Source organism: Entelurus aequoreus, linkage group LG21, assembly GCF_033978785.1.
Source record: "Entelurus aequoreus isolate RoL-2023_Sb linkage group LG21, RoL_Eaeq_v1.1, whole genome shotgun sequence".
NCBI classification, from domain to species: domain Eukaryota; kingdom Metazoa; phylum Chordata; class Actinopteri; order Syngnathiformes; family Syngnathidae; genus Entelurus; species Entelurus aequoreus.
In genome coordinates, this window is record NC_084751.1 from 48,028,973 (window position 1) to 48,042,282 (window position 13,310).

A 13,310-nucleotide genomic window follows, 5' to 3' on the forward strand; every position below is an offset into this window, starting at 1 on the left:
ATATATATATATATATATATATATATATATATATATATATATATATATATATATATATATATATATATATATATATATATATATATATATATATATATATATATATATATATATATATATATATTTAATGTCACATGTTAAATGTTTAAATATTAACTGTCATTTTACTGTACTGTGCCAACTGTACTACTATATGAGTACGTATGTTCTATTGTTTCATTGAAAATAGACTTTAAAAAAGTAGTTTTCTACTTGTGAGTGTTGATGACACAGCTTTGCAACACTTGATATTCTAGTTTCAAGCATGTTTTACTCAATATAAGAAGATGATAAAATCGTGTTTTTATCATCTTCGTCTTTTAGCAAAGGTAAAACCATTTTTATCTTTTAACCTTTTTGAACAAGTCGTGCATGCTTTTATTTCAAGTCGCCTAGACTACTGCAATGCACTTTATGCTGGCATTAGCCAAAAAGCTCTCTCCCGGTTGCAGTTAGTCCAGAACGCGGCAGCACGACTTTTAACAGGGGCCAGGAAACGTGAGCATATAACCCCAATTCTTCGGAGTTTGCACTGGCTCCCTGTTCATTTTACAATTGATTTTAAATCCTTGCTGTTTGTTTTTAAAGCTTTACATGGACTGGCACCTCAGTATATCTCGGACCTCATCCAAATTTACACTCCTGCGCGCGCTCTGAGGTCCGAGAGCCAGCTCCAGCTCGTGGTGCCCAGGACGAGACTTAAAACCAGGGGAGACAGGGCCTTCTCTGTGGTCGGCCCTAAACTCTGGAACACTCTGCCCCTCCATGTTCAAACTGCTCCCACAGTGGAGTGTTTTAAGTCTCGTCTAAAGACCCACTTTTATTCTTTGGCTTTTAACACTACGTGAGTTGTGTGGTCTTCTGTCCTCTGTTGTCCTGTGTGGTTAGGGTTAGGGTTATAAATTTTGATGTCTATTTTACTGTTTTAATTGGTTTCACCCTTTAAAATCGTTTTTAATCATATTTATTTTTTATATTGTCTCTGTATTGGTTTTCTATTCATTTATTCTTTGTTTTTATTCAGTCATTGGTGTAGCATAATATTGTTTTTAATATAGTTTTTAATATTGTTTTTAATATTGTTTTTAACATGGCTGTGCAGCACTTTGGAAACATTCTTGTTGTGTAAATGTGCTATATAAATAAAGTGGATTGGATTGATTGGATTGAATATACAGTGTTTCCCACACATTCATTTATTTGTGGCGACCCGCCATGAAAGAATTACGTCCGCCACAAATAGATTTTTTAGTTTTTTTTAAAAAAAAATTATTTTTATTTTTTGTCCTGTCCAGCTTCTCAGGCAAATCATATAGTAGATGTAGATGCCCATATAGGCTGTTCACATTTACTTTACAAAAGAGAAGTGTAGGATACTTCTCTTGTTGCCTTATTTGTATTTGACCACTACTGTTTTCTGTTTATTTGTTACTGACTGTGGCAGGACACCTGTTTCACTTTATGTTGCTGGTAAATAATATGCTTGTAGTAGTAGGCTAAAGTTAAATTATTTAGTATGCACTAATTAAAGGGGCAGAGCTTTAAGAGACATTTTAGCTTTTATATTTTATAAGATATATTTTTTGTAAGAACCACAATTAATAAATATATTTCAGTGAATAACTTATTGTTCAAATCTGTATATAAATATGTACATAAAGTGTTGTAATTATACTGTAAAATGGATGGATGGAAGTTTAAAACAAAACTGTTATTATTAATTAGTAAGTATACATTTTTTGAGCCTTTTTTGGGGAAATTATATCATTGTAGTAAATTATGCAAATTACTTGATGATATCATGGTGACCACGCCCATAGCCACGCCCCCACCGCCACAGGTATCTTGGCAGTTTATGGGAAACACTGATATAGCTCATCAAATCTCAGCAACAAGCTGTAATATCTCACTGAGATCATTTAGGAGCAAAACACTTCAAACAAGTAAAACACTCTAACATAAAATGTGCTTAGTGAGAAGAATGATCTTATCAGACAGAAAATAAGCAAATATCACCCTTAGATTTCAATTTTTGCAGTGTAGATATTGTAAATCGAGGGTCTCAAACGCCCATATTTTGTGGCCCGTGCAGCTAAGAGTGAAATAAATGACAGCAGTCTAGAAAGTACACAAACTACAACACAAGTGCAGACACAACAATGACAAACACACATTGGGCAACACAAAGAGCAACTCCCTGTAAGCAAGCGCAAACTCAACATTGTCAAAATATAACATTTTTACATTCAATTTGACATTTGTAACTACTTGCTTCTAGCTTTGATTGATTGAAACTTTTATTAGTAGGTTGCACAGTACAGTACATATTCCGTACAATTGACCACTGAATGGTAACACCCCGATAAGTTTTTCAACTTGTTTAAGTCGGGGTCCACGTTAATCAATTCATGGTAAATGAAGCTCAGGTAAATGAAGTTGTGGTCTACCTTTTTCCATGTTCTCCACGTCCTTCTTTAGCGTGACCGGAGAAGCAGCTCCTTGACTTTGATCTCCTGAAGACACAAAGACAGTTTCACATGAATAAATATCCAATGGATGAGTTTTTCAGGAGTTGGAGGTTTGACATGTCAGTGTGGAGTTGGAGGGTGTCGTCATCACATCCTGACATTTAAGGTGACCACTCATATGGACCCCTCAAAGTCAGCCGGAATAGAACCCAGGACCCCAATGAGGATAAGTGATACAGGACATTAAAAAGCCCCAATTGATCAGCGTCTTCTTGAGTGCTGAGCAGTAGTTCAAGATGTGGCCTGTAGGTGTCAGTGCATCCTCAGGAACACAAACAACTTTTCAACGTTGTGGTCATGAAAAAAGAACATTAGGAGGCTTTGATGAAATAAGGAGAGCAAAAGTTGCAGTGGGGAAGCTAAGTTTGAAAATATTTAGGCAATTGTATTTTTGCTCTTCTTTTGAATGACTGGAAATGGTCAGACTTTTTTTTTAAACTGAAACTGAGGCCAGACCACGCAGTATTAGGACCATACAATAATGATATGGGGACGGCATGGCGAAGTTGGTAGAGTGGCTGTGCCAGCAATCGGAGTGTTGCTGGTTACTGGGGTTCAATTCCCACCTTCTACCTTCCTGGTCACGTCCGTTGTGTCCTTGGGCAAGACACTTCACCCTTTGCCTCTGATGGCTGCTGGTTAGCGCCTTGCATGGCAGCTCCCGCCATCAGTGTGTGAATGTGTGTGTGAATGGGTAAATGTGGAAATACTGTCAAAGCGCTTTGAGTACCTTGAAGGTAGAAAAGCGCTATACAAGTATAACCCATTTATCATTTATCATTTAATATATAAGAAGGGGCGTCACAGACAATACACATTTTGTCTGTATTTCTTTGTGGTCTCCAGCCCTTTGTTCTTCAACTGTGGTTGTTTCTAAAGTGTCATGACGAAGGGGGTGGGTTTCGCAGCTGGCTGCAAAGTTTGTTCTCCCGAGATGCAAACTGACTTTTCCGGACAAGGGTAACAGGTAGGAACATATTTTAAAATCAATTAATCCTACACAGCAGAAATGACAGGAACCAAAACAAAAGGAAAGCGTGCCGTTCACACGAGGCAAAACAACTCAAGACATGAAACACGAAACTATGGACATGAAAACCTCACTAAACTATGGACATGAAAACCTCACTAAACTATGGACATGAAAACCTCACTAAACTATGGACATGAAAACCTCACTAAACTATGGACATGAAAACCTCACTAAACTATGGACATGAAAACCTCACTAAACTATGGACATGAAAACCTCACTAAACTATGGCATGAAAACCTCACTAAACTATGGACATGAAAACCTCACTAAACTATGGACATGAAAACCTCACTAAATTATGGCATGAAAACCTCACTAAACTATGGCATGAAAACCTCACTAAACTATGGACATGAAAACCTCACTAAACTATGGACATGAAAACCTCACTAAATTATGGCATGAAAACCTCACTAAACTATGGCATGAAAACCTCACTAAACTATGGCATGAAAACCTCACTAAATTATGGCATGAAAACCTCACTAAACTATGGCATGAAAACCTCACGAAACTATGGACATGAAAACCTCACTAAACTATGGACATGAAAACCTCACTAAACTATGGCATGAAAACCTCACTAAACTATGGCATGAAAACCTCACTAAACTATGGACATGAAAACCTCACTAAACTATGGACATGAAAACCTCACTAAATTATGGCATGAAAACCTCACTAAACTATGGCATGAAAACCTCACTAAACTATGGACATGAAAACCTCACTAAACTATGGCATGAAAACCTCACTAAATTATGGACATGAAAACCTCACTAAACTATGGCATGAAAACCTCACTAAACTATGGCATGAAAACCTCACTAAACTATGGACATGAAAACCTCATTAAACTATGGACAGGAAAACCTCACTAAACTATGGACATGAAAACCTCACTAAATTATGGCATGAAAACATCACTAAACTATGGCATGAAAACCTCACTAAACTATGGACATGAAAACCTCACTAAACTATGGCATGAAAACCTCACTAAACTATGGCATGAAAACCTCACTAAACTATGGACATGAAAACCTCACTAAACTATGGACATGAAAACCTCACTAAACTATGAACATGAAAACCTCACTAAATTATGGCATGAAAACCTCACTAAACTATGGACATGAAAACCTCACTAAATTATGGCATGAAAACCTCACTAAACTATGGACATGAAAACCTCACTAAACTATGGACATGAAAACCTCACTAAATTATGGCATGAAAACCTCACTAAATTATGGCATGAAAACCTCACTAAACTATGGCATGAAAACCTCACTAAACTATGGACATGAAAACCTCACTAAACTATGGGCATGAAAACCTCACTAAATTATGGCATGAAAACCTCACTAAACTATGGCATGAAAACCTCACTAAACTATGGCATGAAAACTTCACTAAACTATGGACATGAAAACCTCACTAAACTATGGACATGAAAACCTCACTAAATTATGGCATGAAAACCTCACTAAACTATGGCATGAAAACCTCACTAAACTATGGCATGAAAACCTCACTAAATTATGGACATGAAAACCTCACTAAACTATGGCATGAAACAAATAGCATTAACGATGGAGTCGCATGGAATAAGCAAGACTTACTGTGGCAAGAAAAGAGCAGTGTCGTAGAATTTCTGACTTTTTGACCTATATTACTTGTCTATTAAGAATGTCCGCTCATTTTCAATTCTCTTCTATTTTGTGCCATTGAATGGACCAGATGTGGGACAAAGGTGAATATGGAGTTATGCCAACCTGTCTACAGAATGTTTAGATTTTCCAAATATGACTAAGAGATACAAGGTTGTTTTGGAACAGACAAACCAAAACAAAACAATCATGACGCACTAGATAAAAACAGTGACGCACAAGAGACATATAAAAAATGGCAGAAGACCGGAACTCGACAGTGATTTTGCCTTGTGTGTGTCTTGTTTGCTCCGGAGTAACATGTGGTCTGTCTGCACGGCCAACTCAATTCAACCTGCACTTCTGATAATGGGTAAACAAATTTGTTGTACTAAAACTACTTTTGTTGCCTGCTTAAGCTTCGGACAATCCACTACAGCAGCAAGAACGATGGTAACGCATGAAAACAAGCAATGGCGCCAGGACGACTAACTGGCGAAAACAGGCTTAAATAATAGTCTCTAATTAGAGCAGGTGCATGAGGCAGGTGAAACTAATCAGTCGTCATGGAAACTAAAACAAACAAGGATGCACAAAAACAGGAACTAGAATAACAAAAACCTGATCCAGACCACAGATCATGACATAAAGGCTTGTATAAATAATGTTGGTATGGTATATTGCAAAATGAAGAAAGACTACACCTACACCTCCGTATCAAACATGCAACTTGGTTAATTCCACCTGCATGGAACACAAACGTTGTGACATCATCTAAACTCCCATTTAAACGTTCACACACACCGCACCGACATGTTCTACCAGGGATGAGGTGACAGAACAAAGGTAAATATGTGATGAATCGATCTGTGGCAGCGCAGGAGAAAGTTAAGTTGAAGTTTTGCTTCTCATTGCACATAACCGTGGTGCGTTTAAAGACCCCTGATTAAAGTTGGAAACAGAGGCCCATGAGATGGACTTTCAGTGTTTCCCACACATTAATTTATTTGTGGCGGCCCGCCACGAAAGAATTACGTCCGCCACAAATAAAAAAATAAAAAATATATATATATTTTTATTTTTTTTATTTTTTTGTCCTGTCCAGCTTCTCAGGCATATCATATAGTTGATGTAGATGCCCATATAGGCTGTTCACATTTACTTTACAAAAGAGAAGTGTAGGATACTTCTCTTGTTGCCTTATTTGTATTTGACCACTACTGTTTTCTGTTTATTTGTTACTGACTGTGGCAGGACACCTCTGCCTCTGTTTCACTTTATGTTGCTGGTAAATAATATGCTTGTAGTAGTAGGCTAAAGTTAAATGATTTAGTATGCACTAATTAAAGGGGCAGAGCTTTAAGAGACATTTTAGCTTTTATATTTTACAAGATATATTTTTTGTAAGAACCACAATTAATAAATATATTTCAGTGAATAACTTATTGTTCAAATCTGTATATAAATATGTACATAAAGTGTTGTAATTATACTGTAAAATGGATGGATGGATGGACGTTTAAAACAAAACTGTTATTATTAATTAGTAAGTATACATTTTTTGAGCCTTTTTAGAGAAAATCATATCATTGTAGTAAATTATGCAAATTGCTCGATGATGTCATGGTGACCACGCCCATGGCCACGCCCCCACCGCCACAAGTATCTTGGCAGTTTATGGGTAACACTGACTTTAGTGATAATATGATCGTACTAATAATGATGACTTCTGCACTTGAAATAAGCTGCTAAAGTACTGTAACTTGATGTGTAACTCACATGCCCTCTGTGTATTTTACATTTATTATCACTATGTCATTTTAATATTGTTGTGTATTTTCAATCCTTCCAATTGTGGATGTTAAAAGTTAAGTTAAAGTACCAATAAAAGGACTACAGATGGAAACGAGCACGGTGCTAAATGTGGTGCAGCCATCTTCTTAATGTAACCGCACATTGTCCTTCAAATAAACAAACACAAATGTGTTATTATGATTTGTATTATCGTATCTGATCATCTCGACTTTATAAGTGAAGGGAAATCTTTTATATGTTATCTTTATAATCATATTCATGGTTGTTTATTTACATTCATTTTCTGGCCACTTTATATTGAATTTGTAAGCACTTTCTGTAAAAATCTTAAATATATATATATATATATATATATATATATATATATATATATATATATATATATATATATATATATATATATATATATATATATATATATATATATATATATATATATATATATATGTATATTGGAGTGTATGTTGTTAAAAATAGTGTTTCTAAGTCAGAATATAAACATTATTTACTTATTTTTACACTTTAACAGCAATTAAGTTTAAAAAAAAGTGTTTTTAAGTCAGAATATGAACATTGTTGATATCTATTTACGCTTTAAAAGTTGAAAATAGTGTTTTTAATTCAAAATATAAACATTGTTGACATTTTTTTACACTTTAACAGCAATTACATTAAAAATAGTGTTTTTGATTCAGAATATAAACATTGTTGCCTTCTTTTTACACTTTAACAGCAATTAAGTTAAAAAAAAGTGTTTTTAAGTCAGAATATGAACATTGTTGACTTCTATTTACACTTTAAAAGTTGAAAATAGTGTTTTTAATTCAAAATATAAACATTGTTGACATTTTTTTACACTTTAACAGCAATTACATTAAAAATAGTGTTTTTGATTCAGAATATAAACATTGTTGCCTTCTTTTTACACTTTAACAGCAATTAACAAGTTAAAAATAGTGTTTTTTTAGTCAGAATATAAACAAATGTTGACATTTTTTTATACTTTAACAGCAATTAAGTCAAAAATTGTGTTTTTAAGTCAGAATATAAACATTATTGACTTATTTTTACACTTTAACAGCAATTAAGTTTTAAAAAAGTGTTTTTAAGTCAGAATATGAACATTGTTGACTTCTATTTACACTTTAAAAGTTGAAAATAGTGTTTTTAATTCAGAATATAAACATTGTTGACTTCTTTTTACACTTTAACAGCAATTAACAAGTTCAAAATAGTATTTTTAGGTCAGAATATAAACATATTTTGACATTTTTTTTACACTTTAACAGCAATTAAGTTAAAAATATTGTTTTTAATTCAGAATATAAACATTGTTGACTTCTTTTTACACTTTAACAGCAATTAACAAGTTAAAAATAGTGTTTCTAAGTCAGAATATAAACACATTTTCAATTTTTTTTTTACACTTTAACAGCAATTACATTAAAAATTGTGTTTTTAAGTCAGAATATAAACATTATTGACTTATTTTTACAATTTAACAGCAATTAAGTTAAAAATAGTGTTTTTAATTCAGAATATAAACATTGTTGACTTCTTTTTACACTTTAGCAGCAATTAACACGTTAAAAATTGTGTTTTTAAGTCAGAATATAAACATTGTTGACTTCTTTTTACGCTTTAAAAGCAATTACCAAGTTGAAAATAGTGTTTTTAATTCAGAATATAAACATTGTTGACTTCTTTTTACATTTTAACAGCAATTAACATGTTAAAAATAGTGTTTTCAAGTCAGAATGTAAACATTGTTGACTTCTTTTTACGCTTTAAAAGCAATTACCAAGTTGAAAATGGTGTTTTTAATTCAGAATATAAACATTGTTGACTTCTTATTACACTTTAACAGCAATTAACACATTAAAAATGGTGTTTTTAAGTCATTTCATTTTTTTCAACCCATTTCAGGCAATGACATAAAAAAGTACAAAGTTGACAACACATAATGATATAAACTAATGTAGTGCAAAAGGTAATGTATAGTATGTAATGCATGTAAGTCAAAATATAAACATTGTTGACTTCTTTTTACACTTTAACAGCAATTAACACATTAAAAATAGTGTTTTTAAGTCAGAATATAAACATTGTTGACTTCTTTTTACACTTTAACAGCAATTAACACATTAAAAATAGTGTTTTCAGGTCAGAATATAAACATTGTTGACTTCTTATTACACTTTAACGGCAATTAACACATTAAAAATAGTGTTTTTAAGTCATTTCATTTTTTTTCCCATTTATTTATTTATTTCAGGCAATGACATAAAAAAAGTACAAAGTTGACAGCACATAATGATATAAATTAATGTAGTGCAAAAGGTAATGTGTGTCATGTTCATGTTTTTGTTTGGCCATGTGCTGTTTTGTTTTTTGGACACTTCCTTAGTTCCTGGTTTCACTTCCTGGTTTTGTTTCCATGGTTACTCATTAGTTTCACCTGTTCCACGTTTGGACTCACACACACCTGTCTCACGTTTTCACATTGTCATGTCACGCACCTGTTCACAGTTAGTCACGCACCTGTTTTCACTTATCATGTCACTATATAGGCTTTTCTGTTTCTGTTGTTTGTCCTGGCGACATCACACATTCATGCCATGTTCACAGTTCCTTGTCACGTAAGTTTTTGTTTGTTTAATGTTCATAGTTCTCCGCCATTGTGCGCGCCTTTTGTTTTTTCCTAGTGAAGTTTTTTTACCTCCGCTGTGAGCGCCTTTTGTTTGTACCCTTTTGTTTGTACTTTGTAGTTTATAGTTATAATTAAACTATGTCTTTACCTGCACGCCACGTCCGTTCCATTTCTTTTGCACCACGGGAGAGCAAACCACGCCAAAGACCAAGCTCTGACAGATGTCGCCAGCACGAGAGCTCTCCCGCAAAAAATTGGGACAATTTTGACGACGTAACGTGGGAGGTCCTGCGCGCCATGGAAGCCGAGACACTCCGCCATTCCCCCATGGAGCGCAGGGATCTCATGTGGGGTCCGACCGGCAAACTGGTGCCGATCAGCTCCTTTTGGTCCGAGGATGGCGCTGCGTCACCGCAGTCCCGGAAGCGCCGCTCCCAACGAAGGACGTCAGGGAGGGCTTCCACAAGCATTGGAAAGGACGCATCGTTCCCGCAAGCTCCTCCCCCTCCGGGCGGAAACGAGCTGCAGCCAGCCCGGCTTCCCCAGGACGACGTCACGCCGCTGCCAGTGGGTGACGTCATGGATTTTTTTCCCCTGAACTCTTTTTCTTGTCAGCCACATCCAACCAAAGACTCTAAATCCATGATTAAATATTACCAAGACATGTTTTTAGAAATCAGATCCTGTCAATCACAGTCACCCAATTTTCATGCCCCGCCCCCCAGGACTCATGCCACGCCCAAGTCAGAAATTTTTTTTTCACCCACAAAAGCCCAGGTGGGGGGGAACGAAAGACCTTTTGGACAATTTAGAGGGGAGGATTCTGCCCTCCTCCTGAACCCCCTCCGCCCACCCCAAAAGACGGTTCCAGACCGCGGGGAGCGCGTCTGGTATCCGCTCCTTGAGGGGGGGGCTAGGGCTGGGAATTGTTCAGGTGGGGTGGCTCAGCATCGTCACGTCAAGCCACAGCCTCCAGCACGACCACAACCACCTGTCTTTCGACCTGCCAAGCCACAGCCACCAGCACGACCCCCACCACCAGTCTTTCGTCACGCCAAGACACAGCCTCCAGCACGACCACCACCACCTGTCTTTCGACCTGCCAAGCCACAGCCACCAGCACGGCCGCCACCACCAGTTTTTCGACCATGCCAAGATCCACCTGCTCCACGCCCAGCTCCACGCCAAGCGCCACCAGTACCTGCTCCACGCCAAGCGCCGCCAGTACCTGCTCGCCGCCAAGTGCCGCCCGTGGCTGCCCCACGCCGCCAAGTGCCGCCCGTGGCTGCCCCACGCCGCCAAGTGCCGCCCGTGGCTGCCCCACGCCGCCAAGTGCCGCCCGTGGCTGCCCCACGCCGCCAAGTGCCGCCCGTGGCTGCCCCACGCCGCCAAGTGCCGCCCGTGGCAGCCCCACGCCGCCAAGTGCCGCCAGTCGCAGCCCCACGCCGCCGAGTGCCGCCCGTGGCTGCCCCACGCCGCCAAGTGCCGCCAGTCGCAGCCCCACGCCGCCAAGTGCCGCCCGTGGCTGCCCCACGCCGCCAAGTGCCGCCCGTGGCTGCCCCACGCCGCCAAGTGCCGCCCGTGGCTGCCCCACGCCAAGACCAAAGCCAAGACCAAGACCCGCCAAGTGACCAAGACCAAGACCCGCCAAGTGACCAAGACCAAGACCCGCCAAGTGACCAAGACCAAGACCCGCCAAGTGACCCAAACCAAGACCAAGTCCAAGCACAGCCACACCAAGACCAAGTCCAAGACCAACTACGCCAAGACCAAGACCAACCACGCCGAGTCCAAGACCAAGACCAACCACGCCAAGTCCAAGACCAAGACCAACCACGCCAAGACCAAGTCCAAGACCAAGACCCAGACCCTCGCCAAGACCAAGACCAAGACCCATGCCAAGACCAAGACCCTCGTCAAGACCCGCCACGCCAAGCTTCGCCGCCTGCCACGACAACGCGCCCACCTCCTCGTCTGCCACGAATGTGGCCATTCCCAGGTCGCCCACCTCGTCAGGTTCAGCGGCGGTCTACCCGCCGTCGCCACCTGACTCTGCCCCGGTGGATTCGGGGACACCTGGTCTGGCGATCCACCGCCATGTCCCCCTCCCCCCCTCCCATGACTCTTGATCCTGTTTTTTGTTTTTGGACATCTGGGATCTGTCCGTAAGGGGGGGGTTCTGTCATGTTCATGTTTTTGTTTGGCCATGTGCTGTTTTGTTTTTTGGACACTTCCTTAGTTCCTGGTTTCACTTCCTGGTTTTGTTTCCATGGTTACTCATTAGTTTCACCTGTTCCACGTTTGGACTCACACACACCTGTCTCACGTTTTCACATTGTCATGTCACGCACCTGTTCACAGTTAGTCACGCACCTGTTTTCACTTATCATGTCACTATATAGGCTTTTCTGTTTCTGTTGTTTGTCCTGGCGACATCACACATTCATGCCATGTTCACAGTTTCTTGTCACGTAAGTTTTTGTTTAAATGTTCATAGTTCTCCGCCATTGTGCGCGCCTTTTGTTTTTTCCTAGTGAAGTTTTTTTACCTCCGCTGTGAGCGCCTTTTGTTTGTACCCTTTTGTTTGTACTTTGTAGTTTATAGTTATAATTAAACTATGTCTTTACCTGCACGCCACGTCCGTTCCATTTCTTTTGCACCACGGGAGAGCAAACCACGCCAAAGACCAAGCTCTGACAATGTGTAGTATGTAATGCATGCAAGTCAGAATATAAACATTGTTGACTTCTTTTTACACTTTAACAGCAATTAACACATTAAAAATAGTGTTTTTAAGTCAGAATATAAACATTGTTGACTTCTTTTTACACTTTAAAAGCAATTACCAAGTTGAAAATTGTGTTTTTAATTCAGAATATAAACATTGTTGCCTTCTTATTACACTTTAACGGCAATCAACACATTAAAAATAGTGTTTTTAAGTCATTTCATTTTTTTTTCCATTTATTTATTTATTTCAGGCAATGACATAAAAAAAGTACAAAGTTGACAACACATAATGATATAAATTAATGTAGTGCAAAAGGTAATGTGTAGTATGTAATGCATGCAAGTCAGAATATAAACATTGTTGACTTCTATTTACACTTTAAAAGTTGAAAATAGTGTTTTTAATTCAGAATATAAACATTGTTGACTTCTTTTTACACTTTAACAGCAATTAACAAGTTAAAAATAGTGTTTTTAGGTCAGAATATAAACACATTTTGACATTTTTTTACATTTTAACAGCAATTAAGTTAAAAATAGTGTTTTTAATTCAGAATATAAACATTGTTGACTTCTTTTTACACTTTACCAGCAATTAACAAGTTAAAAAAAGTGTTTTTAAGTCAAAATATAAACAAATTTTGACATTTTTTTACACTTTAACAGCAATTACGTTCAAAATGGTGTTTTTAAGTCAGAATATAAACATTATTGACTTATTTTTACAATTTAACAGCAATTAAGTTAAAAATAGTGTTTTTAATTCAGAATATAAACATTGTTGACTTCTTTTTACACTTTAACAGCAATTAACACGTTAAAAATAGTGTTTTCAAGTCAGAATATAAACATTGTTGACT

General features: G+C 37.7%; 1 protein-coding gene across 3 annotated transcripts in view; it reads right to left on the reverse strand.

Moving 5' to 3' along the window:
- Positions 1-13,310, reverse strand: part of LOC133639104 (SKI family transcriptional corepressor 2-like) — a 36,980-nt gene that overhangs the window by 4,317 nt on the left and 19,353 nt on the right. For all 3 annotated transcript variants that reach the window (XM_062032246.1, XM_062032248.1, XM_062032245.1), the window contains exon 5: positions 2,487-2,552. In XM_062032246.1, coding sequence (XP_061888230.1) covers positions 2,487-2,552 — 66 coding nt within the window. The remainder of the gene's footprint in view (positions 1-2,486; positions 2,553-13,310) is intronic.